The 26814-nt window shown below is 38.4% G+C and overlaps 1 protein-coding gene and 1 non-coding gene across 3 annotated transcripts in view; both read right to left on the bottom strand.

Moving 5' to 3' along the window:
- ZFR (zinc finger RNA binding protein) overlaps window positions 1-26814 on the bottom strand; it is a 37066-nt gene extending 10252 nt beyond the window's left edge. The window contains exons 1-15 of one of the 2 annotated variants that reach the window (XM_067464641.1): window positions 26549-26814; window positions 26325-26412; window positions 15314-15596; window positions 13708-13852; window positions 12880-13098; window positions 11698-11948; window positions 10969-11160; window positions 9637-9919; window positions 8785-8978; window positions 7695-7814; window positions 7115-7260; window positions 6200-6362; window positions 3786-3988; window positions 2113-2263; window positions 776-917 (exon numbers count right to left, since the gene is read on the bottom strand). In XM_067464641.1, the coding sequence (XP_067320742.1) occupies window positions 776-917; window positions 2113-2263; window positions 3786-3988; window positions 6200-6362; window positions 7115-7260; window positions 7695-7814; window positions 8785-8978; window positions 9637-9919; window positions 10969-11160; window positions 11698-11948; window positions 12880-13098; window positions 13708-13852; window positions 15314-15596; window positions 26325-26412; window positions 26549-26585 (2617 nt within the window). In that variant the 5' untranslated portion in view covers window positions 26586-26814. The remainder of the gene's footprint in view (window positions 1-775; window positions 918-2112; window positions 2264-3785; window positions 3989-6199; window positions 6363-7114; window positions 7261-7694; window positions 7815-8784; window positions 8979-9636; window positions 9920-10968; window positions 11161-11697; window positions 11949-12879; window positions 13099-13707; window positions 13853-15313; window positions 15597-26324; window positions 26413-26548) is intronic. The other variant, XM_060761353.2, reaches the window with a different exon arrangement.
- LOC132769549 (small nucleolar RNA SNORA66) lies at window positions 18416-18555 on the bottom strand. Its single transcript, XR_009630874.2, has one exon. It is a non-coding gene; the product is annotated as a small nucleolar RNA SNORA66 (small nucleolar RNA).

The raw sequence follows: 26814 nt of genomic DNA, 5'->3' as shown, positions 1-26814 counted from the left end.
TCTTGCAAACACATGAAAGAAAACAAAGTTCATTTTATCTGACCCATAAGTGGAGCCAACATATTGCAAACATTAAAGTATCATGCTTGCTGGCTTAAAAGGTGTGCAGCTTTCCAAAGTATTTCAAAAGAGATCCTAAAGCAACACTGCTGGCATCAGTAGGATTGCACAGGTCAGAACTACATGTTGGTTTTAAAGCTCCAACATCTACTTCAACTGCCCTCAGCTACCTCTTTGCAATAACACACACTGCCTGCGTACTGCTCAATGACACTTCGATCAGTACTAGGAGCTGTGCATGTTGTGCACCATACCAGAATTCAACCTCAAAAAACTGGGAGAAATGTGCATTTTGTTCCAAGCAGACAAAATCACTTGGAATCTGAAAATCGGGCGCATAACTATAGATTATATCAATTGAAGCCAAACAGAAAACAAAAACCGGATTCAGTTTCAGACATACAATATGATTTCCTGATGCAAAATATGATCACCACATAGGCACTTGCCAATACACATCTACATTTCATTTACTAGGATTTTTAAAACTTAAATCTTTTCCAGAAATCTGAGGTTGTTGGTTGTAGTAATAGGAATCTAAAATAAGAACAAAATGTTGTGGGACAATACACTCTTGTAATACTGGTTGATGACTGAATTTCCATTAAACCTATATGATATGCCAGCATGTTGCCTTCCAGGACTTTATGCCATCTTTGAACAGAAGGAACGCTCAGGTCAAGTGAAACAGAACATTATTTAACAGATTTCAAACCTCCATCCCTCATGTTCTCTTCTCGAATCACTGGTGACGTCAACGTGATAGTCACTTGCATTTTTGGTTCCACACATGAATTCAAGATGATGGATGCTTCTTGTATAGCACACTTTATGTCATATTTTTCAGGACTTATTACCTAAACAGGAGAAAATATAAGCAGCCATTGGATGTTTCGCAAACAGAAGAGAAAAATGGTTAACTATAAGTAGAATTAACACTAGTAGCTGGAAATTCAGTAGTATCTTATGAACTCTTTATTTAAGCAGAATGGGACACATTCCTAATTCTTGAATATATATAGACCAGGCATGAGCAAACTTTGACTCTCCAGGTGTTTTGGACTTCAACTCCCACAATTCCTAACAACCTCAGCTCCTTTCCTTTCCCCCTTCAGCAGATAGAAAAGATGGCAGTTGTTTTTAGCCCTATTTCAAACACGTTGCAACCTTCCTCTTCTGCCCCTCTTCTCACGGGTACTTGTATGATGTATTCTCGGCTATTCTTTTTTTGTCACAAGAATCTATTAGCCTACTTCCTCAAAAAACCCTGAACTTATTCTTTTACTCCTTGTCTCTTGTATAATTGGATCCAACTCAAGAAAACAGAGATGTTAATAATAGAGAGAAATGAAAACTAGTTCCCTTTTTTCCCAAGGTTTAATACAATAAAAACTATTTAATAAAAATAATAGAGAGAAAGGAGCTAGACAGCATAGTGACAGCGGCCTAGCTTATGGCCAATGAGTAGCCTCTGATGCTCAATGTTTCCAAATCTTAAGGTCTTAGAGGAAATCAAATGACAGAGCACCCTCCACCCCCGCGGATGATAGGTACTACACTGATATATATCATTATGAGAGAAGGAAAGATTAAGCAAATAAGCATTATGAGGTCAAAACCTTCTCCTTCCCATGTGATGCAGAGCAGGTGCTCAGAAGTGGATTAAGGAAAACAGGTCCTTAAGCTCCAGAACCTGGCACTCCCCCCAGCATGTTACACAACGGAAAAATATTTAGATTTTGAATAAAATACAGCTTCAGCATCATGCAGTGCTATGGAAGGAAATTTCAGAAAATCCGAACAGAAAAAGTGTCCTCAATTCTTCATGCTGCCACAACAAGCAGTGCATCTCTCCATTCCCATGCTGCTTGAAGTTCTGAACAACAGCACTCCAGTTCAGAGATCCTAAAGTAATTACAAATTACTGCTTGTATTTACAAAGTAGTTCCCCTGTAATCCTTATACTTTGAAATTAAATTAGGATACTCAAAGTTTGGCAGAACCCAATTTAATCTTTACAAAATAAAGACCAAAGTTCAAGGTCATACATACAGAAAGTTGCTTGGGAAGACTTTCAGCAATGCGACTCAGTAATGTCTTAGTAGGCTTCTCAGCACATAGCAAGACAAGGTTGACATTTCGGTCACCTCGGAGAAGCAATCCCTTAGCCAACACTCCAACTCGTAAGACACCTTTTAAAGCTCTGTGGAAGGAAATGCATCTATGTAAGGAACAGGCAATTCAAACAATCGTTATTCTAAGAAAAATATCTCTCCATAGACTTCAGTACTTAGTCTGGCACCGTTATGAATATAAGAGGCCTACTGGATCAAACCAAGGGTCCATCTCATTCTCATTCCAATTCATAGTGGAAAAAAAAAACAGAAGCTGAAGGGCGGCCCAAAAGCCAGGGATAAGGATCGCCATATTACCTAGCTTTTGTTTCCCAATAACTGACAAACTACCTCCGAGATGCATGGAGTATATTGTCATCTTAATTTTCCTTTGAAAGATGTTCACATTAATGGCCATCACTACATTTTAAGGTAGCATATTCCATAGTTTAATAAAGCATGATTGAAATTACTTTTTTTAGAACCATAAAATGATGATAACATTGGAAGAGTTTATTTATTTATTTGCTGTATTTATATGATGCTTGTCAGGATTTACAATGTATTGTAATGTAATATAGCTGAGTCATGCGCTGCTAATAGGCTTCTATTGGAAATGCTGAGTCATGCATTAACTGTATATAGGGAATCATTTGGGGAATGTGTTCTGGCCTGGTCCAGGTGATTGTGAATGATGCAATCCTGGGTCTGAGTTAAGTTAATGAGTTGGGAACCAATCAGAGATTGCTAAGTGTAAGTGAATTGTATATAAGGAAGTCATGTACAGTGTATATTTCTCCTTGTGCTGTGATGTTGTTCGTCAAAAACTATATGTAATTAAAGAACCTGTCTGCTAAGACAAGATATAACTGTATGCTGTGGTAAGTTTGTAATATCATCTAGACTGGGGGAAAGACAATGGTAAAACTGACAATGGTCGGGCATGTGCTCAAGTGTCTGTAAAAGGTTCCAGAGTGACTGCAGGCTGTGGAAGCAGTTGACTGAAAATGTACTGTGCAGGAAGAAGCTACTGGAAAGCGCTGAAGTTGTGCAATTGATCTGCTGCTGAATTGTGAAGTTAATCTCAACAATGCTTTTCTCACCCCTGCGGGAACACAAAGCGGTTTCTAACATAGTCATGGCAAAATTTAATGCCAAACATACATGTGAAAAACCAGAATATAAAAACAACAATAACATATAACTATGAACGAAACTATAAAACCATATTAAACAATAAAACATAAGCAACAGTTCACAAGGGCCATCCAGTCCAACCCCATTCTGCCATGTAGCAACACACAATCAAAGCTTCTCTGACAGATGGCCATCCAGCCTGCTTAAAAACCTCCAGAACCTGTTTAAAAACCACCAACATGCTTCGAGTCAGCCTATTCAACTGCTGAACAGCTCTTTTTATAATCATGAATCTCATGAATCCAAATTAACTGGATGACTCTTGGTTCAATTACTTGAATTGTGAAAAATGTAATAATGCACTTTTTCAGTCCTGATTTTTTTTTTTACCAAATACAGCTTTCATTCTGAAAGCACAGTTTTTAGGAAAAAGCGTGTTGGTGAATGATACAACACAATGACAACAAAATATACCTGTCTTTATTGCCTTCTTTTTTATCATCTCCTTCCTTCTTGTTTTTTTCATTGTCAGTCATACTATCAGACACAAGTTTCAGTGCACGCTCAGTGATAGAAACTATCTTTTGGACTGCCTGTAGTTCCTCTTCAGTTGGATAGATAGCGGCATGCTTGGTCATTACATAACGGTCATCTGATGAATCTGGTCGACGCAGAGGCTACAAAAACATTAACATTTTAAAAATTCAGCTATATTCCTAAGTAGATTTTGTATTTCACTACTTTTTCTTGCTTGCTACATTTACATTCAGACACAGTATCAGAGCTCCTAAAATTTAAAAAGTTAGGTATTGCTCTAGTGGATGAATACTATAGACTAGCTTTTAGGAAGCTTTCATGGTTCAATTGAAGTTCAACAGAACAGACTGCTTACTTTGTAACTAACTGGCTGCTTAAATGATAGTCTGAATCAGTGGTTCTCAACCTTTCTAATGCCGCAACCTCCTAATACAGTTCCTCATGTTGTGGTGACCCCCAACCATAAAATTATTTTTGTTGCTACTTCATAACTGTCATTTTGCTACAGTTAGGAATCGTATTGTAAATATCTGATATGCAGGGTGTATTTTCATTCACTGGACCAAATTTGACACAAATACCCAATATGTCCAAATTTGAATACTGGTGAGGTTGGGGTGTGTGTGTTGATTTTGTCATTTGGGAGTTATAGTTTCTGGGATTTATTGTTAAGCTACAATCAAAGGACATCCTGAACTCCAGCAACTATGGAATTGAACCAAACTTGGCACACAGAACTTCCATGACCAACAGAAAATGCTGGAAGGGTTGGGTGAGTATTGAGTTTTGGATGTAGTTCACCTACATTCAGAGAGCACTGTGGACTTAAACAATGATGGATCTGGACTAAACTTGGCACGAATACTCAATATGCCCAAATGTGAATGCTGGGGGAGTTTGGGGGAAATAGACCTTGACACTTGGGAGTTGTAGTTGCTGGGGTTTATAGTATACCTACAATCAAAGAGCATTCTGAACTCTACTAACAATAGAATTGGGCCAAATTTCCCACACAGAACCTTCATGGCCAACAGAAAATACTGAGTTTTCTGATGGTCTTTGGCAATCTCTCTGACAACCCCTCGTGTCCACCCAGGGTTCGTGACTCCCAGTTTGGGAAATGCTGATCTAAATTTTTAGAAACCTATAGAATCTTGTTTGGAAAGATTCTAGAGCTCAGCCCCATTGCATGAATCCATGAACCTTCAGTGAATTTCTTCTCAGTTCATTAAGATTATTATAATGGCCCTGGAGCAACTCAGATGTCTGATGCCTTTTCTCAAAACAGAAAATGTCCAATCCACATACACCAACACAGCCAGAACTATTGAGAAGATGACAGGCAAAGTAATCTCATGAGGGAGAGTGGGAATGTTATTCACAAGATGGGTCCCTCTCTATCAATCCCCAGCCTTGCCTTTCTGGATATAGTTAGCCGAAACAGAAGAAACCGCATGTCCTGAAAATCACCTAAGTGACAGAGGTAGATGAGGATGTGGGGAGAACAAACTTTATCCCATCTTGTACATAACTGGGGCCAAAAGGACAATATGGGTGCTGCTTGCAATAGAAGTACCAAGTAAGTAATTTAAAACTGCTTGTATCAAGGTATTATTCAAGAAGTCAATCCAGGTGGCAACGTGGCTGATGTCGATGATGGTTAATGAAATCAAAGGGGAGGAACTTTTACATGAAAATGGTCCTTCGAAAATTACAAATCTTTTCGTTAACAGTGATTTGGGCCCAATTCTACTATGAACCACATATAAAAAGGAGAGTAAGAATGTAGCAAGCAGAGTTTGTATGTTTCCTTCTTTTGACTTCAAAGAGTTCCGGTTCAGACTGAATTTTAAACATTTCCACATATTTTTTATTTCTAATGAATAGCTAAAAGTTTCATTTTTTCCAGCTGAAGACAACCCTTCATTAAACAAATACTCAGTGTACAGGTGAAACCTATGCTGCAAACCAATACTACTTATCAATCACAAAACAATAGAAACCTGGACCTTCAGGTGCTACAGAAGCAACGGCTGTTTCTTGAAAGCACTCCACACATAAGGAAAGAAATGACTATTAGATTATAACTGAAGTATTTCAGTTGATTCTTCAATACATTTTACCTTACATTGGCAGAATGGCAGGAACCAGGCCACGACAGTTCCCCTCTACCCACTGCAAAATAACACACTGAGAGACAAAAAAACCCCCCAAAAACCCTTCTGGGATCAGATTTGGGACAGCAGTAGGTTTGAAAGAGATTTGGGGGGGGGGGGGAGCTCCACTGCAAGCAACAGCTATTATCCATTGGTTTTATTTTGGCCAGCGAGAAGGATTTCAATAATACTCACTGCTGGCCCTTGTGGCTGTGGAGGCATTCCTGGTCTGACACCAAGAAGCCCAAGGGGGCCTGGAGGTCCATGGGGATATCCTCCATCGGGTATTCGACGGCGATCATCCCAATGATGCTGTTCCTCTTCCATCCTCCTCCAGTACATGTCCTCCTCATAACGTCTGCCCACATGAACAAAATTACATTTTAGAATTTCCGGTTTATATATAAATATTTTGATCTGCACCATGTTGTTGCCAGCAATTATTTTAGGAATGATAAATTGTTTAAAGCTGTATCAAAATGCTGGAAGGGTTGAGTGAGTGTTTCCACAAATCTTTAGCCACTAAAGGCCTTTTCCTATTGAATTCACTAGGAGCACCTCAAAAAATAATTATTAGATGTAAAAAGTTAGCAGTGCCAAAAAGCAAGATGACCAATGTTCCTGATGTCAATTCACAGGAATGTAATTGTAATGGGAAAGGTTTAACATTCCCCAATAACCTAAAAGTTCCCCCACATCCCAGTAAAGAAATTGCGTAAGCAATCCAAGAAATTCAAGGGTACACTTTGATGGCATCCTCAAGCAATGTGGATAAAGTTTAATCTTTTATATAACAAAGTTTCCTTTGAGTCTCCTTGTGGAGTGAAAGAGTGAGGTATAAACAAACACAATAATAACATAATCATAATAATATATTCAGAGAGGGTAAGGTTCATTCTAAAAAGCAGAGAAAATACTTTTGGGAAATCAGACCTGCAGTAATGGAGTGAAATTTCTTCAATGGGATTCCATAAACACTTAAACACCAGACTTAATACTGCATAATAATTGCCCCACTGTTGTTGAGCAATACATTGAGTATTTGTGGTTCGCCATTGCTCTTTTCTTTTTAAATAGTTATTTCAAACACTGGAAAAGTTAATCTATTACCTCATTTCCATTCTCCATCGTTCCTCTTCTTCGCGCCTTCTCCAATATTCTTCTTTCTGCATTTGCTTTCTCATCTTTTCTTCTTGTATCTTCCTTGCCCGGATGCTAGGCTTCACTTCTACTTGCAAGTCTGGGTTTACTTTTTTCTGTTTCAGAGATTAAGGATTTTGTTTTATTTATTTTATTCTTCTTTTAAGAGTTATTCTCCATTTTCTGAACATTATTTAGAGTCTGACAAAAGATGTAATATTACTTTGGGCCAAGTGGGGACAGAGAATGATTTCCACATCATTCTGTCCTCAAATAACTAGAAAAGCTTTTTTATATGGGATGATTCCCTACGAACTCATAATTAGATATTGGTCAAATTATTTCAATACTTTAGAATGAGGGGCTGAAACTAACCATGAAGATTCGTTCTTGGATGACTTGGAAGAGCATCTCTCAGTAGTTTACAATTTATTAAAATGCATGGATTTATATTTTCAAGTCTTGCTAAATGAAATACAGCCCCTTGGCTAGAATTCAGTTCCAAAAAAACTGCCCACAGAAATTACTCATCTATCATGAAATTACTCACCTTATACTGTAATCTATGCCGCCTTCCTTTGAGATGCATTTCCTTGGCATTAGGATCATTGAAGCTGCATTCACAGAGTTTACAATGGAAACGAATCACTTTCCCCTCATCATTCCGTACCTTTGAAAAAGGATCATACAGTATAAAATTATCTCTGAACACAATTCAATTATACTAGTGGGTCAGATTAACCAACACTTTGCAATAAAGGCCCACCAAGAAAAAGAAAAGCAAATCCAAGATACAAAACGCTTCTCATCTCAAGCATTAAATTAATATTACCATTTATTGTACGTGGGATTTCTTTTTAGAACAATCTGAAAACTACAGCTAGATCAAAACAGGCTATATGTGCATTAGCTGCGGTGGCCATTTTGTTCATATTACACTTGCACTCCCTACCGACCACAGTCCTTTTCAAGGACCAATAGTGAGGGATTTAAATAGGATGGGACTATGATTTACATAACTTCAAAAAGTCTGCCTGTCACCACATCACCCTAAAATGTTATATAGCATAGTGCAGGGGTCCTCAAACTTTTTAAACAAAGGGCCAGGCCACAGTTCCTCAAACTGTTGGAGGGCCGGATTGTAATTTGGAAAAAAACCACGAATGAATTCCTATGCACACTGCACATATCTTATTTGTAGTGCAAAAAAACCCCAACTTTAAAACAATACAATACTTAAAATGAAGAACGATTTTAACAAATATAAACTTATTAGTATTTCAATGGAAAGTGTGGGCCTCCTTTTGGCTGATAGGATTGTTGTTGTTGTGGTGTGCTTTCAAGTCATTTCAGACTTAGGTTGACCTTGAGCGAGGGCCGGGTAAATGACCTTGGAGGGCCACATCTGGCCCTCGGGCCTTAGTTTGAGCACCCCTGGCATAGCCCATTCCATTTCACATGCCCTACTCTTCTGCCTGTTTGGTCAGAGCTAAAGCAACAAAAAAAGATATTTGTCTGTTGAAGTTTTCTCAATACAAAAACTGTGCCATGAGGAACACTGTTATTGGTTCTCTACTATGATTTCTTTAGTAGATGCCAAAAAAATCTGTATTTGGTTAATATAGCTTTGAGATTAATACCTCTTCAACATAATCGTGACCCACTGGCTGGACATCACTTTGCAAAGCGGCAAGAGCTGTAGGAGTTACTGGGTCATTGGTGGAATCTGGCTTAACTTCCTGTGTTTGCACTGCAGCAATTGGAGTGGTCTTGATATTTTCTACGGCTTTCAATTCATCCACTTTAGTTCCTGTTGTCTGCAGCTTATTGCCACCTAATGAAAAAGAAATCAAATATAATTTGAAGGTGAAAGGTACTTACATAGATATCTTGCAGGAAACAGATCAATAATCAAACATTTCCAGTATTATAAAGCCATAGATAACACTATGTATTTTATCCTCATGCAACTGCAAGCAAGGCTGAACGATATTACACATCAATTAAATAAGGTCTAATCAACATTGTATGTATGTAAACTATTGAAAACAGGCTGTTCAAACATTTCCGTGTTCTGTTAGAAGGCAATGATGGAATCGAACAGATGCTTATAATTATTTTTGTGTATCATCTGTGAGATACTTTTGGGTTGAACAAGTAACACTGGGGCATGAGAGAGACACTACTAAATCTAGCATTTATCATCCACTGAAATCAATGGAACTTGAAAACACTAATAGCTCTAAATTACTTCAAAAGGTCTAATGTAGTAAAACTATTACATTCAACCCACTGTTAAAACTACAAATTAAATGGTTCCTGTTAAATGATTTCAAATTAAAACAAAGCAACCAAGTAGAAAAAAACTCAAAAAATTTCATGGGCTGTCAAAAGCATAGCAGAAGCATTAAAGTATAATTATAGGATTGTATATGAATAGTTTAAGAGGTACATCATGGCTCAACTGCACCATTAAAGACTTCAGTACTTGCCAACAAAGTTAATTTTGGGTGTAGATATCTTCTTCACAGCGATGTTAGTTGGAATTACTGTAGATTTGTTGTTGGATGTTGTAGTAAGCAGCACATTCGCTGAAGGAGTGAGAATCTTCACCGCCAAAGATGAAACAGAAGAATTCACAGTGTTACTGCTAGCGGCAATATTTGAAGAGGCAGCCGCTGGTTTGGAAGCTGTTGCGGAAGATGAAGCCTGGCTGACGACATTCGGTTCAGTTGAAGGAATAGGTTTGCCAAGTTTTGTATGCAGCTTAACCACCTGGAGCCAAAATAAGAACAGTTAGAAAAACAAAAATCTTAAGCAGGTCTATAAAAATCCCATTTAAAGAATCTTTAGAATAATTGACAGTGAATATTAATAGGAGGGCGCCAATGTTTTCTCATGTAAATACTACAATCATGTATACCATAAAAAGAGATTTACGGGGCCATCCACAGTAGTTATATTTCATAGAATCATAAGAGTTGGAAGAGACCTCATGGGCCATCCAGTCCAACCCACTGTCAAGAAGCAGGAAAATCGCATTCAAGGCACCCCTGACAGATGGCCACCCAGCCTCTGTTTAAAAGCTTCCAAAGAAGGAGCCTCCACCACACTCTGGGGCAGAGAGTTCCACTGCTGAACAGCTCTCAGAGTTAGGAAGCTATTCCTAATGTTCAGGTGGATTCTCCTTTAATGTAGTTTGAAGCCATTGTTCCGTGTCCTAATTTCCAGGGCAGTGGAAAACGCTTACTCCCTCCTCCCTGTGGCTTCATCTCACATATTTATACATGTCTTCTTTCAGCCTTCTCTTCTTCAGGCTAAACATGCCCAGCTTTTTAAGTTGCTTCTCATAGGGCTTGTTCTCCAGACCCTTGATCATTTTAGTCTCCCACCTCTGGACACATTCCAGCTTGTCAGCATCTCCCTTCAATTGTCGTGCCCAGAATTGGACACAGTATTCCAGGTGTGGTCTGACCAAGGCAAAATAAAGGGGTAGCATGACTTTCCTGGATCTAGACACTAGATTCCTATTTATGCAGGCCAAAATCCCATTGGCTTCTTTAGCTGCTGCATCACATTTTTGTCTCATGTTTAACTTGATGTCCATGAGGACTCCCAAGATCTTTTTCACACATACTGCTCTCGAGCCAGGAATCCCCCATTCTGTATCTTTGCATTTGACATAAATGTGTTAACATTTTCAACAGACAAACCATGTAAGAGGTAATTATCACTTCGCTCCTTTTTTCTTAAGGCGTCTAGCCCTAAGGTCCTTTGTAAACCTAGCTAACCTGATCTAGTAAACATAATAACAAAAGGCTTACTTTTTGATGCTTTGCTCCACGAATATGAGCAGCGTAGGCATCAGCTCCAGTACAAGAAACGTCGCAGAGCTCACAGCGCAGCTGGTTCTGAGTCCCTCGAGTTGATGAACTGTTGCTGGTGGTATTCTGTGCTACTTTCAATGCCGCTTCTTTCTTTTTATGTTTCTGTCCCTCCAAATGTTCTTTGTAAGTCTATTTACGTTGCCACAAATACATATATACATTAGCATATTACTTATGTTATTTATGCTGTGGAAAAAATCATGTATTTAGAAGACATAATCACTATCAACAGCTTGATTATGCTAGAGTAAATAATTTATTATACAGCCAGCCCTCCACATTTGCAGGCTTGACTTTTGTGGATTTGATCATTGGCTGTTTTGAGTAAAATAGTCTCTCTAGAAATCTCTATATTCTGCAGTGCAACTCTGTGGCCAGCTTCTGCCACTGCACTATCCCTGCATGAGAAAAGGCTTCTGAAACTAAGAGGAATCCCAAGAAGAATTTGGTAATGTTCAATAATGTCCCATTTTAAAGAATCAAACACTTTTGGATAAGCACAAAAGGACAACTAGTGGTAATTAAGATCCAGGGTAATGCTTTAAATGTAAGCATTATTTGCAATGTGTTGTTTTTAACTAAAATGCTCCTGAAGCTAAAAGTACCCAGAATTTTTCTTGAACAGTGGCAGCTTATGAATTGTATCATTTAATAAAACAATGGTACCTGTGGTCCAGCACAGCTGATCTTACAAACATCACAGTAGTGGATCTGGGGTGGTTTGGGAGGCTGTTTCGGTTTCAACTGTTTGTTTTGGAATGGTGCCTTTTTTGTGAAGGTGGTCCCTGTCCAGGCAGCTGTTGCGGCAGCGGCAGCAGCAGCAGCTGCCGCCTGTTTTTGTTGCTGCTGTTGCTGCTGTTGGTAATAAGATGAAGCAGCTGAATATACTGCAGCCTCATAGCCAGAGTAAGATGTACCTTTGGGGGAAAAAGAGTTTAAGTATGTCTATTAAGGTTTGAAAGTTCAAATACTGTAATTAAGTGCTTGATGCTTATGAAGGAGATAGCCTAGAATTTACCCTGCAGACAAGCAATTAAACATTAACATGTTTACTAAAGTGTCAACATGTAAGCCACTTCAGCAGAACTTTTATGTTATAAAAGTAATTTGCTCTCACACACCCTGTCTAAATTTAGCATTCTGTCCCATTGGCTTTAAAACTGCAAAGACTCTGAAGCAGTGGTTCCCAACTTGCTGTCAGCAAGAATGAAAATATGGTCCGTGACCTCACCATTACTACATTGCTGTTTCGAAACCATGTGGCAACGGGAGCAACTGGTCTTGCAAAACCCTCTTATAGTGCCGAGGCAACGGGGATGTCAGGAGGGGAGAGGCTGACTACCCATGAAAGATTGCTACTACCACATCAGCTCTAAATCGTTAAATATGGTTTTCTGTGGGCGAGCAGATGGCAACTACTGGATGGCATATGTTCTGAATCAGAAACTATAGCTGATGTGGTCTATCCAATGCAATTTTCTGAATCAGCACCCCAAATAACCAAACAGAATCTAAAAAGTTGACCAAAAATTTATTCGGAACCCTTTTGGTACTAATGTTGGAAAGTGGTCCCTGGTAAAAAAAAAAAAAAGGTTGGGAACCATTGCTCTAAAGCTTGCAGTAAATTCCACTGAACACTGAGTGATTTCCTAGTGAACACAAACAGAATCAAGGGACATGACAAGCAAACCAAAAATTATCAAGCATGAAATTTATATGGAGTACAGGATCTCTTTTATCCAATAAATAAACCCATACATATTTGGTAAGATAACTTTGACTTTCAATCTCAGTAACCCCCTGTTATCAATACTAAACTCCGAAAACTTCTCTATATGGATTACTCACCAGAATAAGTGACTGCAGTTGTACTATATGTAGCACTTTGGGTATAAGATGGAACTACAGTAGCAGCAGCTGCAACTGGTTGCACAGTGGAAGAAACGGGATATATGGAAAACGTAGTTGTAGCTGGACTTGGAGTGGCTGGTTTTATGGCAGTCACCTGTCGGGTTTGCTGGGCTTGGGTATACTGAGTGGCTCCTTGGCTGTAGCCAGCTTTTGGAGCTAAAAAACAGAGAGACCACATAAAAACTCTGCACTCCCTATTGCTTTTCACCATCACCAATATTAATATTTGTTACAAATGACACCCTGATGGAGTTAGAAGAGTTTATAAAAATAACGCATGCTATGTGTTTAAAAAGGGACAAATTTAAGGTTTATAAAAAAGTTTCAGGACTGCATGTCTATGCCTTTAATACAAAGTAATGAATTTTGTCCCTCTCTGGATTGACTAGAAATAAATCAGTGCCAATACACATGTAATATAAGAATAATAAGAATATAGTAAGCATTAGTGTGGAACGTTATCACAATTTAGATTTGAGGAATAGTCACAGAAAATCCTAGCATGTAGAAATATAAGATCTAGTATTTGAAGGTTTAACCTTAGCACCAGGCCACAGACATACTAATAAGGGCCATATTTTAAATGGTACCCTCTAGCTATATATTGATTCATTGCCACTTTCATAAACAAAAGCAATTCACAATTGTGCAGACTTCACATTCTCTTACATCTGCATCAAGCAAGGGCTGTTTGCCAACTATATAGGCTGCTATGCAACTTCTAAAACTCTCTGAAATAAAAACAAAGCTTTTCATGCAACTTACCTGTCTGATAATATGATTCAGCTACAGAAGGCTGTGGCTGAGCAGCTGCTGCCACTGCAGCTGCGGTTGCTGTTGGCTGTTGATAATATTGCTTGCTATCATAAGCAACTGCTGGGGCAGTGGATCTGACATATGAATAGGAGTCCTGAGAAGAAACACAATAAAACTATGTTTTAAAAAATCAGATTGTTTCCCTCTTCCACCTCCTGTAGATTTCCCAGAAATGTCTTTTCTAAACAACGCTGGATGATATATCATTTGTATTTGGCTATGAAGTTGCATTTGGGCTATTTCCCTTCCCAATTGCCCCTGCAGATTTAAATCTTCATAGCTGAATCGGGCATGTACTTCAAAAAAGAGGGGGTTTTTTTAGTGAGGGGGAGGGCTGTGCCTGTAATATTTACACCTGTCTTAGGATCTGAGTCATGGACTGCTACTCGATTATTTTGACTATGCTAATCATTCAATATTTAAAACATGTAGAACATTTAAAATAATCAATGCACTACTTTTGAAAGACCAAAGCAGGCATATATGAACTGAAATTAGTAATTGATAGAATTCAGCAATATCTAAGCCAGCATTAAAGAGACAGACATCCATATACTCCAAGTAGTATTTCTCTTACAAAAGAGGCGCTCTACAACCATTCAGTCCGAAACAGACAATAAAATACAACTTTCAACATTTGCAACACATGGGGATATGTACTCTCCAAACAATCAATATTTTATACTCGAAATAAGAAATACAGGGGTTAATATTTTGAATTGAAAAATAGCATTTTTTTTAAAGCAACCTTTCTATTCTTTACAGACATTGTATCAAAAGATGCAAAAGTGATGTTTGATGGAATGTTTTAAAGAACCTGATGACAGAAAAGAAGTGAAGTATGATTTGTGGTTTTGTACAAAAAAATGTAAGATAGGAAAATGAACTGCTCACATAACAGTGGTAGGCTACAGAATAGTTTTCTGCCACATAAAATAACTTAACTTAGACATGGTCATTTAAACACAGACAACTCAATACTTTTGTGCAGAAACTAGTTAACTTGAGAACTTAGGTCAGTGTTACTAAATCAACAAGACTTCTTAGTTTTTCAACCATTTGGGAAAGATATACCGTATACCCAGAGGTATTCCTACTTAATGTTTCCCGTAGGAATTCAAGAAAGGATATAAGGCTGGGCACTAATGTAAAATGGGTAAAAAAAACCAACATATAATCCGTAATATACTGCTCTCAAGATGCTCTATCATCATCATCATCATCATCATCATCATCATCATCATCATCATCAAAACAACAACCATTTTGTGTATTAGCCACTTCTCTTCATGGCTCACGTATCCTATAGTTTCAGTTTTATAAATTATTATCATATTTTTAACTATCCTGGTCTTAAAACAGATTTGAATATGTGATGACCCTAGATGACATCTTATGTAGTTGTAAGCACCTGAACAAATAATGCACAAAGTAAGTTCAAAAGAATATAGAGCCATATCCTATTGCCTGCCCCTCTTTACAAGAAAAAAAACATTTAACTGCATAATGACAAAGCATTGCAATGAGTGACGGTTTCCCAATAAGATGCACTTACCTGATAATTTTGTGTAGTGACCGGAGGGGGCGGGGGTGGAGCTTCTTGCTGTCGCTGTGTGTACCCATAGTCTGTTGCTGTATGTGCCGTGGGGTAACCTCCATATGCTGCAGCGGTTGCAGCAGCTGCAACAGCAACTGGAGCAGGCCTGGCTACTGCAACTGTTGCTGCTGCAGGGGCATAGGCAGCCGTAACTGTGTGTGCTGCTACAGGAGCCTGATGGACAGTGTAGCTGGCAACTGTAGTTGGGTGAGAGTAAGCTACACCTGAAGCTGGCTGCTGGCTGTAATAGGAAAAAGAGACAGAACATTCTTATGAAGTAATGAATACAAATGATTCAACAAAGATTAAACTAAACTAGAAGCACAACCAAACTAAATAATTGCTATACTTCAATACCAGCTAAACTTGAGAAGTAATGACCTGCAATATATAAAGTCGGTTTAAGAAGACATCTTACTGACAGAATGCCATTCACTGGCATAGCAGATTCATAGTCTGTCAACAGTATCCTGTGGTCTTTCCCCAATCTGCTACAGAGAATTAAAGATACTCGAGAATAATTAGATAGTGTCAGAGGATAGAACAGCACAGGGAAATTAAGTTGTATGAACAGATGCTGGATATAACCTTTGGAATTTTAGTAAAGACTTCCAGTAGAATGAATTTCCTTAGACTTGAAAAGGCTTAGTTGTTCACACAGATCACATGAAAGAGATCTCTAGCTTAGAGTCAAATCCCCTGCATATCAATTTCACTCATATTAGAACAATTAATGCACACTCCCACACATGTCTACTCAGATGCAAGTTTCACGAGGCTTTCTCCCAGAGAAATTCATAGGATGCTTCAAACAGACCCATATATTGGTATCAAGTGGCTGCCATATATATTCATGTGGAAGTCCTCCTCGTGCATAACCCCTTGGATGAATCTGTGAGCCGAAGCTCATTCCACTGAGATGGGAAAACAGCAATTCCGCCTCACAGAGCGAGCCACTCCCAGTTGCTGCCACCCCCATGCATTCAAAAATGTCTGAAGTGGGACAATCCTTCCGTTAAAGCTGAAAAAGTAAATTAAGGCCAGAACTCATGGAAACTGGCTATTGTACAAAGTATTATATACAAGTTTTTCTATTATGTAGTTTTTAGAAATGGTTTCAAACATCTTACCTTAATTATTTTTATGATTATCCTACATGAAAATATTCTGTTTTCAATATTTTTGAAAAAAACATATTTTCCATGATTTTTCTAGTGTTCTCCCAGGGCCTTTACATATCTTTTGTTTGTTACTTGACTTGAAGTCATTTCTAGCTTACAGTAATCCCATCATAGGGTTTTCCTGGCCAGGTATGTTCAAAGGGAGGGGGGGGGTCTAATTCTGCATTCCTCTGAGGCTAAGAGAATGAAACTTGCTGAAGGTCACCCAGTGGATTTCCGTGCCCAAGCAGACACTCAAAGCCTGGACTCCAGTCATAGCTGAACACTCAAACTACTGCATTACAAAGCACATACAGAATGTGCAAACATGTAATACTATTTTTTTAAGTGAGCGGCAGCAGGATCAAGGCACACAGAGACCATTCAAATAACTGAACAATGACAAGCCGATAAGAGCAGGGAAAATTTCCAGACTCAGAGAGCATTTGTGTGCTTCATACACAAAGTAAATATTCAAGCAGATAAACCAAGAAAGAGTTGAAAAAAATATGAGAAAAATAAATGAGAAAAGAACTGCTTTCTGTTTCCAGGAATGGAGTTGAGGTTCTATTACCTGGGATTATGTGCAAAAAACTTCCCATTCTTTAACTTAGTTATTGTATTTTTTTAAAAAAAGTCAACAATGTAATCCTGTGCATGTTCAATGTAGCATACTCCAGCATGAGTGAATTCTGGAGTGATTCTGAAAAGACAGTGATTCTGAAAAGAGGCGTCAATCCACTCTAATTACTTCACATGCACTTTAACCCCAGTCTGCTAGCTTTCAAAGCAGGTAAAATCAAATCTAAATGCAAAGACAGAAAGCAGTCTTAACCATTGTTATTGGACACTAATTTTGGCTGCTCCAACATTCTAAGATGAGGCTATCATTTTAACTCTTTAATAATAGAGGGATAGCTTTTAAAACATTTAGCATGGCAACACAAATTTACATTTGAGGCCCTACAGGTGTAAATATGACCTCTTTAATCTCAAAATATGGGGGAAGGGGGGTGTTTTGGCAGAGATTAATTTTAAACCTGTAGTACCCCAGAATGCAATGTCAATCCCTGTAGAACGTTTACTAATTAACTGAATAAGCTGGAAGTCATTAATATGGAGGGCAGTAGAAATTTTCATTTTAACACTGTATGTATGCTCAAAACCTCACATGGCCAGGTGTCCTTCTTACTTCCAAGGAGCTTGGTGACTTCTAGCAGAGATGTTTGCAAGAATTACAAGAAATATGTTTTAAAGGCTATCCCTCCATGATGCACACCAAAATGGTCCTTTCAATATGCGTGCCCGTTTCAGGTATACAAGTTTTGTGGCCTCGGAACTATGATGGAGTGAGTCTGATACTTTTCTACTATTTATCATTGTAGTTGGAAGAATGGGTGATTCAATTATATCTCCATCAGGCTCCCTTGTCTCTTTTACATTATGTAATTATAGCACTATAATACCACTTTAATAACAATGGCTCTAGTTCAAGAAACTATATATATCACAGGATGAAGCCACAACAGTTAAAGTGATATCAAAAGCACTGTAATTGTGACTTGTGGAAGATTTCACTTCAGACACACATCAATATGAACATACCTTAGTCAAATAGAAATTTCAAGAACATTTTTCAAAGAAAATCCAAACAAGGGTGTTCTTTGGAGAATGCCATCTATTTTGCATCCCACAAAAAGTTAAGGGAGAAGGAAAAACAGGTAATAAAAATTATACATAGTTCCTAACTTCAAACATTTACATTAATTGATCTGTTTTAATGAACCTGTATCTTACTTTTTCTTATACAATGATGTACAAGAAACATGCATTGTTAGAATGTTAAGCAGCAAATCCACAGAATAGTATTTGTTATTTTTGAAAATTCAGAAAAATGTGTTTTTGTCATGGCACAGATGAAACAGCCTTAGTATTGTCCGTCCTAAGGCTGCTATGGTTCTGTTACCATATTTATTACTTTTGCAAACCTGTTCCCCTTGCTTCTGCCACAGCATGCAGAGCCAGTGATCGAGTTTGCAAGATGTCACACACTGTAGGACCTGAAATTCTCTGCACAGTACTGAAAGCAAAACTCTTCAGTGAAATGGCAAGAAGTAGTCGTTTTCAATAAAATTCCAAAAACTTGATGAACCAAAGGAGAGTACTAGTAAAATATCAAGTAAGAAACCACTGAAGACAACTCTCATTTGGTACTTTGTTCTTCCTAGCTCTTTGATATGAACATTTTTTCAGGATGACTGATTTTTCTGTGCCTTCATACACTGATCTTTATTGAATCCCATCTTCCTCTAATCTGTACACAAACCAACATTCATTCCTTAATCAACATTTTAAAAATTCTTTTCTATTCTGGTTACACATAGGAATTTGCATATATTGTTACTAGTTGTTTCTCATTTTAATAACACATTTTCCAAAATAAGTATGAGGAATATTTCACATTGCTTTTGAACCATTATACTATACCTCAGCTGAGGAAATTCTCTGAAAAATCAACTCTTTTGAAAATAAGCGAAACCTTTAACATCCACTCAGCTCCTACATTCCTCCTTCCCTACGTCTAACTCAAAGTATTTAGCAGCATTTGAATCGAGAGGATATTGAAGGCATGTTAGAGAAAAAAATGCAACAAAGTTGGAGCTGTGAAACAATGGGATTCTATCTTGCTGATCCTACTGTATTTATTTATTGGATTTATAACTTGCCTTTCTCCCAGGAGAGCCACATTTGCCTATCTACCGCAGGCACAATACCTCATCATGTTCTTTCACCGTGCCATAGCAGACTAGGATTCAACTTAGCATCATTTGGAAGGGGAAAATAAAGCATTCAATTTGTTTGGTTGGTGGGAATTTTTATTTTCAGAAGTGTGTCTATGGGTTTAATAATTAAATTCTGTTGAGATGATGTGACTATAGCAAAAAACACATTCTCTGATGGAAAAATTACCTTGATGTACTAAAAATTCTATCTAGTCAAACTTTACAAGCAAAATTCAACTATGTGTATCAGTTTCCTTTACGCCCACAGCTGCAAGGCAACACATTTTCAGAGTTTTCTATCAGATCTGGGATGTTATGGCATTACCCTACTAGCAGTTCAATGGGGGTGCGAAGTTGGTAGGTTGAAACAATTCCAACACTGTAGGCTACAGCTCCCTAAAGCCTCCCTTTATCCCATTGCTTCCAAATGCAAAACAGGTTGAAAATGTGTCTGTGACTATAGATGAACAGCTGGTCTGCTTTGTGTTTTGTAGTTTTGTGCTGGCCAAGGCTGCAGTAACAGAAACAACAAGGAGAAAATGCATAATTCAAAATGAAAATTCTGTAGAAAACATTAAACTAATGAAAATCTTCAGGATGACATTCCTCATGAAAAACTGGAGGTTGAAGATTCTGATGAAAAAAATAAGCACCATGATTGATATGCCTCACTCAGAATAGAACGCAGGAAGCAAGCATCCCACAGATTTTGCTACTTGGATGGTAAAATACTGGTTTCTTATTAATGTACTCAAGAATCCCTATTTGCTTAAAACTATAAAAGACTGGTCAGGCACTATCATTTAATCATAATCATGAAGCACAGATTAAAATTCATACTCAAATACCAATAATAAATAAATTAATAAAATACCAATGCTGGTCATAAGTAGTTTTTCTCTCTGCAATTAACAACGTCCTTTTTAAAAAAAGCATCGGCACTAGAAGAATTACATTGTTTACAATGCTTCCATCACTAGGAACTATGAGCGTTAAAATGTCTCTGTGCCATAAAATATGCAAATGTTTACTATAAATAAGAACATTCTTCAAGTGAAATACTGTTCCAGTTGTTAAAGCCCTACAAATGCAACAATTTCATTTTGCATGTGACCAAACATTTGCAAGACAAACAGTAACAGCATTGTCTTTCCACATTAATTTGGAATGGCTGATTACAACCTACTCAAATTCTCAAGATCATGGTTCTAATATGAAAAATGCTTGTTTTACAAAATGTCAAGGCATTTAATAAATAAGAAAACAAAGCAACTTCAATTTGCCATGTTGACCATTTGTCCCTATAATGAGAATACTTTAATATTGTGACCAAGAAAGAATACAAAATATCTTTCTCTGAATAATTGTTGCCAGCCAAGAACCTGACTTAATAAGAGATTTCTGTACAGCCAGCATGTTCACTATTATACTTTCCTTTCTTTGTTGATAACCTAATGTAATCCAGACAATCTATTTTTTTAAAGTCCTCTTTATAAGTTTAGTAGTTACTCATACTTTTAAAGGTTGCACAGGTCAAAAATTTCACTTGAACTGCTTGATGACACAATAAAAAAGAACATGCTTAGCTATATCTCCCATGAGGGAAATATAAAACAAAGAAATAAACAGCATGTATATAATAGCACTTTACAATATGCATATTGATTCCTTACAGGCATATTAAAGAGTAACAGATATACTTTTGAAAGTATTTCTTTGATGTTTCTGCTCTGACATACCAACAGTTACTCTTTTGAAAACATGCTTATTTCTTGGTCTAATGTTTAGAATAAGTAATTTTATATTACATAACTTTCTTTAAATACAGTCTGATTCTAATTAGTGACTACGTGTACTACATGCATTCTGCATTATTGTTTCTTAAATTTTGTTATTCTTTCAGTGCCTGTGGCAAATATTTCTACTGAGTTGCCTTATTAGGTTACCGTTTCCACTGATATATTTAAGTGCCTTTTTGATGCTTAACTCTTATTTTGTGTAATGGAGTTGCCTACTTTTCCTTCCCCTTGAGGCAGCTTTTGAATCAGGGACTGAATGAATAACATGTTTTTAATTTTTCTCTTTTAAAAAAGATGCACCTTTCTGTGAAATTCCAACACAGAAAGTCTTCCATAGCCATAAGTGGAAAATATAAATGAAGACTGTTTGAAGAACTATATGCAAAGTAAATGCAACATCAACTATCTGATGAATATCCAAAAAATGGAGATTAAAGGTTACATTTTAAAAAATATAAATAATCTAGAGATGTACCAGATGTAAATTTAGCGTACCTACATTTGCAATTAAATACACATTTCCCTTTACCAGAAATGAGTGTTAAAGAATTACCGCAATGGATGTACACAGAATAGTAAGAGAAAACAATGCACAACATACATATATCCACTTCTATTTGGGATCATGAATTATTCATAGTAGATTTCCCCCCTCTAGACCTCTATAATCCATTACTACCGGACGGAAATGGTTGGGGCTATTAGGTCCAAAACATCCAGAGGGCTAACATTTCTCCATGCCTGATTTACATACATGCAATATAATATTTACAACACCTAATCATGATGCCTACAAAAAAATCATACAATATTCTGTACTGCATAATATCAGAAGGGGGTACAGTGACATACACACAGCATTCACACCTAAGCTTTATTAATAAGAAACAATTTCCCACCACCCTTTCACGATTAAAATATTTTGATATCCAAACTTTTCACACAGTAGAGTTACATCAACTGCAGAATATGATGCAATAATATAAAAATATTTCTCTCACGTTCATGAAACATAATAAGCAATGAAAGATAATGACTGATAACAAGACATGACATTGCACTCTTATTCCCAAAAGGATGAAGAACAGAGATGCTAATACAGAGAGAAACCACTCATTGGCATTTGTCATGTCTTTAACACACCAGGATCAGCTCTGGCTAGTATGGCAGACCTCCAATGAGTATCAGGTGCTTGCAAAAACACCTCTGAATATCTCTTGACTAAGAAAAACCATATAAAGTTAATGGAATCACCATAAGTGGACAGGTGATATAAGTGGAAGATTCGCACACTAAAAATTTGCCTAGACAAAATTAAAAATTTCATGAAATCTACACTGATGAAAGTTATCCAAAAGCATTTAATATCCCCTAGTTACCTATTTCATGGGACTGATGAAAGGTATTTGTTTGCGGAGGCATATTGGAGAGTGATTGAAAAAGAAATTAATAAAATGTTAAATCTAGTTCTGGACATGGTGGTCCATGCCTTAGTTACATCTCGTATAGATTACTGCAATGCACTCTACATGGGGCTGCCTCTGAAGATGGCTCAGAACCTTCAATTAGAACAAAGACTGGTAACCAGGCCGCTGACTGGGGCAAGTTATACAGAACACACACAACCCCCTGAAGCAGCTTACCGGTTGCCTATTTGCTTCCAGACCCAATTCAAAGTGCAGGTCATTACCTCTGCACAGTTCAGGTCCTCCCAATTTACACAACCCCCACCCCCCATGAACCTATTCAGGTCGGCAGGAGAGGTCCTCCTCTCAATCCCTCCACTATAGAAAGCAAGGCTGGTGGGGACGAGGGAGAAGTGTGTGCTCTGACAAATTGGTGTAATTATATAGTCAGTATGTGAAATGTGGAAGTAACGGAGGCCTGGGCCAACTTGGGCCGTCCAGGTGTTTAACTCCCTGTTGGAAATAGCAACCTTCTACAAGCCTCCTATACTAGTTGTGATGTATATAAATCAGATTACTTACTAAGTAAGCAATTCAGATTGCTTACTATGCTGTATTGTTTTCTGCTGCCCTGGAGACTAGAATGCAAAACAATGGCTTCAAACTACAGGAAAAGAGAATCCACTTGAACAAGAGGAAGAACTTCCTAACTGTGAGAGCTGTTCAGCAGTGGAACTCTCTACCCCAGAGTGTGGTGGAGGCTCCTTCTTTGGAGGCTTTTAAACAGAGGCTGGATGGCCATCTGTCAGGGGTGCTTTGAATGTGATTTTCCTGCTTCCTGGCAGAATGGGATTGGACTAGATGGCCCATGAGGTCTCTTCCAGTTCTATGATTCTATGTATGTATATGATTTTGATATGCAGTTTTCCCTATATTGTTTGAGGTTGTGGTAGGGACTACAGATCATGTAACTAGATCTGGGACTATTCAGACTGAGCCTCCATTTTAGATGTCAGGAGTTTGCATCAGAAGCACTACAGTTTAGAAGTAGTGTCAGTATGCTACAGGGTGTAGTCAGTCTTTATTGAGTCAATGTCCGGTACTGTATTAGACCAGTGGTTCTCAACCTGTGGGTCCCCAGATGTTTTGGCCTTTAACTTCCAGAAAGCCTAACAGATGGTAAACTGGCTGGGATTTCTGGGAGTTGTAGACCAAAACACCTGGGGACCCACAGATTGAGAACAACTGTTATAGAAGTTGAGAACCAGTGTATTAGACTGGAGAGTGTTAGTCTATGTGAAACAGAGAAGAGACTCATACAGAATGCTTTAGAGAACTTACTGTTTAACTTCACAGTCAATAAGAAATGTACCTGTATGGTGAATACATAAATAATCTATGCTACTTTTAATGAAGGCTACCTATTTTTGGTCTCTTGAAAGCATGATTTAAAAGCAATATATTTTATGGAAGGGTGGATGTTTTTTGAGCAACTGAAATAAGGCTTTTTGAAGATCTGCTATATATTGTCGAAGGCTTTCATGGCTGGAACCACTGGGCTGTTGTAGGGTTTTCGGATTGTATGGCCATATTCTAGAAGCATTCTCTCTTGACGTTTCATGTTTTTACGGCAGGTATCCTCACAGGTTGTGAGATCAGGAGAGAATGCTTCTAGAACATAGCCATGCAGCCCAAAAAAACTACAACAACCCATCTGCTATATATTTTGTGCACTGGCATATCTTTGTTCCAATAGTTCAGAGATAACCAGGTATATCAGTCTAATAGCTGAGAAGCCTAAATTGCCTTGCATGAATATTATAACATTATATGTTAATGTTTTTGAATGTTTTATGCTACTGTTGGCGTTAAATTGTTGCCTTTGTTAACCTCCCTGAGTAGGGCGGTTTATAAATATAGTAAATTAGCTATCCCCAGTCTCGCGAGCTGGAAAATAAAGTAATGAGAAAGTGTTGGTTTCTAATATATGTAATGCTTGTGGGTTAAAAGTATTTCTTGTTGTTTGTCAGTGTTGATGTAGAGATTGTCTGGCTTGCCTACACTGGAACATGCAACATATAATTGTCGTGCCAAATAGTCACTGTTGAATATTTTTATGTTGAATGTTTTTATACAGTGTAAATGCTATTTTAAATTGTAAGTCACTCGGAGCACCTTGGTGGAGAGCGACTAATAAAGAAATAAAGTGAAGTGAAATATGGTCCAGATCCATCATTGTTTGAGTCCACAGTGCTCTCTAGATGTAGGTGAACTACAACCCCAAAACCCAAGGTCAATGCCTACCAAACCCTTCTAGTGTTTTATGTTGATCAGGGGAGTCCTGTGTGCCAAGTTTGGTTTAATTCCATCGTTGATGGAGTCCAGAATGCTCTTTGATTGTAGGTGAACTATAAATCCCAGCAACTACAACTCCCAAATGACAAAATCATAATTTTTTGAGTGATGGTCACTCCTTGTGTTGTTAGACGTTTTGTTGCCAAATTTGGTGTGATTTCGTTCATTGGTTCTTTTGTTTTTAAGGTACTCATTACGCACAGAGCATTTATAGATAGATAGATAGATAGATAGATAGATAAACTAGCTGTCCCCTGCCACGCATTGCTGTGGCCCAGTCTGTTGATCTGGAAAATAAAATAATGAGAAAGTGTTGGTTTCTAATATATATAATTTCTTTATGCTTGAGGGTAAATGGTATTTCTTGCTATTTCTTTGTCAGTGTTTTATTTCTCGAGTCAGGGCAGCCAGTCAAATATATTACATTTCTAATTTGTCAGTGTTGATGTGAAGAGTCTGGTTTGTCCACCCTGGAACATGCAAGATATCATTGTCCTTCTTTAGGGGTCCCTTTCAAATCTTTGATACTACATCTGTCATATACATATGTGTGTGTGTGTGAATGTCTGGATGGCCCTATGTCAGGAGGGTTTTGATTATGTTTTCTTGTCCTGGTGAAGGTAGCTGGACTGGATGGCCTTAAGGCAGCATTTCTCAACCTGGTAAGTCTAGACCCGGGGGGGGGGTCACCAGGGGGATGTCAGAAGGGTCACCCAAGACCACCAGAAAACACAGTATTTTCTGTTGGTCATGGGGGTTCTGTATGGGATGTTTGCCCAATTCCATCACTGGTGGGGTTCAGAATGCTCTTTTATTATAGGTGAACTATAAATCACAGTAACCACAACTCCCAAATGTCAAGGTCTATTTCCCCCAAACTCCATCTATGTTTATACTTGGGCATATGGAGTATTCGTGCCAAGTTTGGTCCAGATCCATTATAGTTTGAGCCCACAGTTCTCTCTAGATCAGTGGTTCTCAACCTGGGGTCCCCAGATGTTTTTGGCCTTCAACTCCCAGAAATCCTAACAGTTGGTAAACTGGATGGGATTTCTTGGAGTTGTAAGCCAAAAATAAACCACTGCTCTAGATGTAGGTGAACTACAACTCCAAAACTCAAGGACAATGCCCACCAAACCTTTCTAGTGTGTTATATACATACATGAGAATACTAGTGGATATTTCCACGAAGGAGATGAATCACTCAAACGATATTTAACTCTTTCTCAGGAAGATCATGCTTTACAAAAAGGTGGTGATTATTCCAAATAGTGTGAATGCCAATCCATCTCCAAAAGGGCTTCCAAAAGCCTAAGGAGATTTCTGGTTTTCCAAAAGGTTATGACCTCCAGAACTCCCACAATTCCTAACTGTCTACCAAAACACCTGGAGGGAGGGAGGGCCTGCTTGTTCTCTGCGCAGACTCCCAGATTCCTCTGTTTACTCCTCCAGGGAGAGGGCCTTACCTATACTGGGCGGCTGCAGCCCCGGTGTGGGTGAATCCGAAGTAGTTGCCGGTGGCCATTTTGGCATCTTCCCCCAGCCGGCTGGGCACTGCAGGAAGGCAAGGCAAGAGAGGCCTAGTCAGTCAGAGGCGGCCCTGCAGCCTGAGGCGGCCCTGCGAGTCAGTCAGAGCCGACTCCCCCTTTTTCCCTTCCCTTCTCCTTCCCTCCTTCCCTCACTCACTCACCATAGGTGAAGGAGACTACCGGGCATATAGGAATCATGGGTCCGGGTGGTCAGAAATGGCGGCCGTTGAAAGACTCCTTCCTTGGTTCTCTTTCTCCCTCGTCCTCCCTTCTCTTCAGTCGCGGCCGTTGCTTGCTCGCGCGCCGTCGCCTCTGCCTCCTTCTCTCTTTTTTGGGCCCTCCCGCACACCGTCCGCCACCCGCCGACCCACTGACAAGCCTCCACAGTCAGAAGCCTGGGCCTCGCTTCTGCGCAGGCGCAGCTCTC

This window comes from Anolis sagrei, chromosome 2 (genome assembly GCF_037176765.1).
Source record: "Anolis sagrei isolate rAnoSag1 chromosome 2, rAnoSag1.mat, whole genome shotgun sequence".
Taxonomy (NCBI): Eukaryota; Metazoa; Chordata; class Lepidosauria; order Squamata; family Dactyloidae; genus Anolis; species Anolis sagrei.
This window is presented reverse-complemented; position numbering and strand designations above follow the sequence as displayed.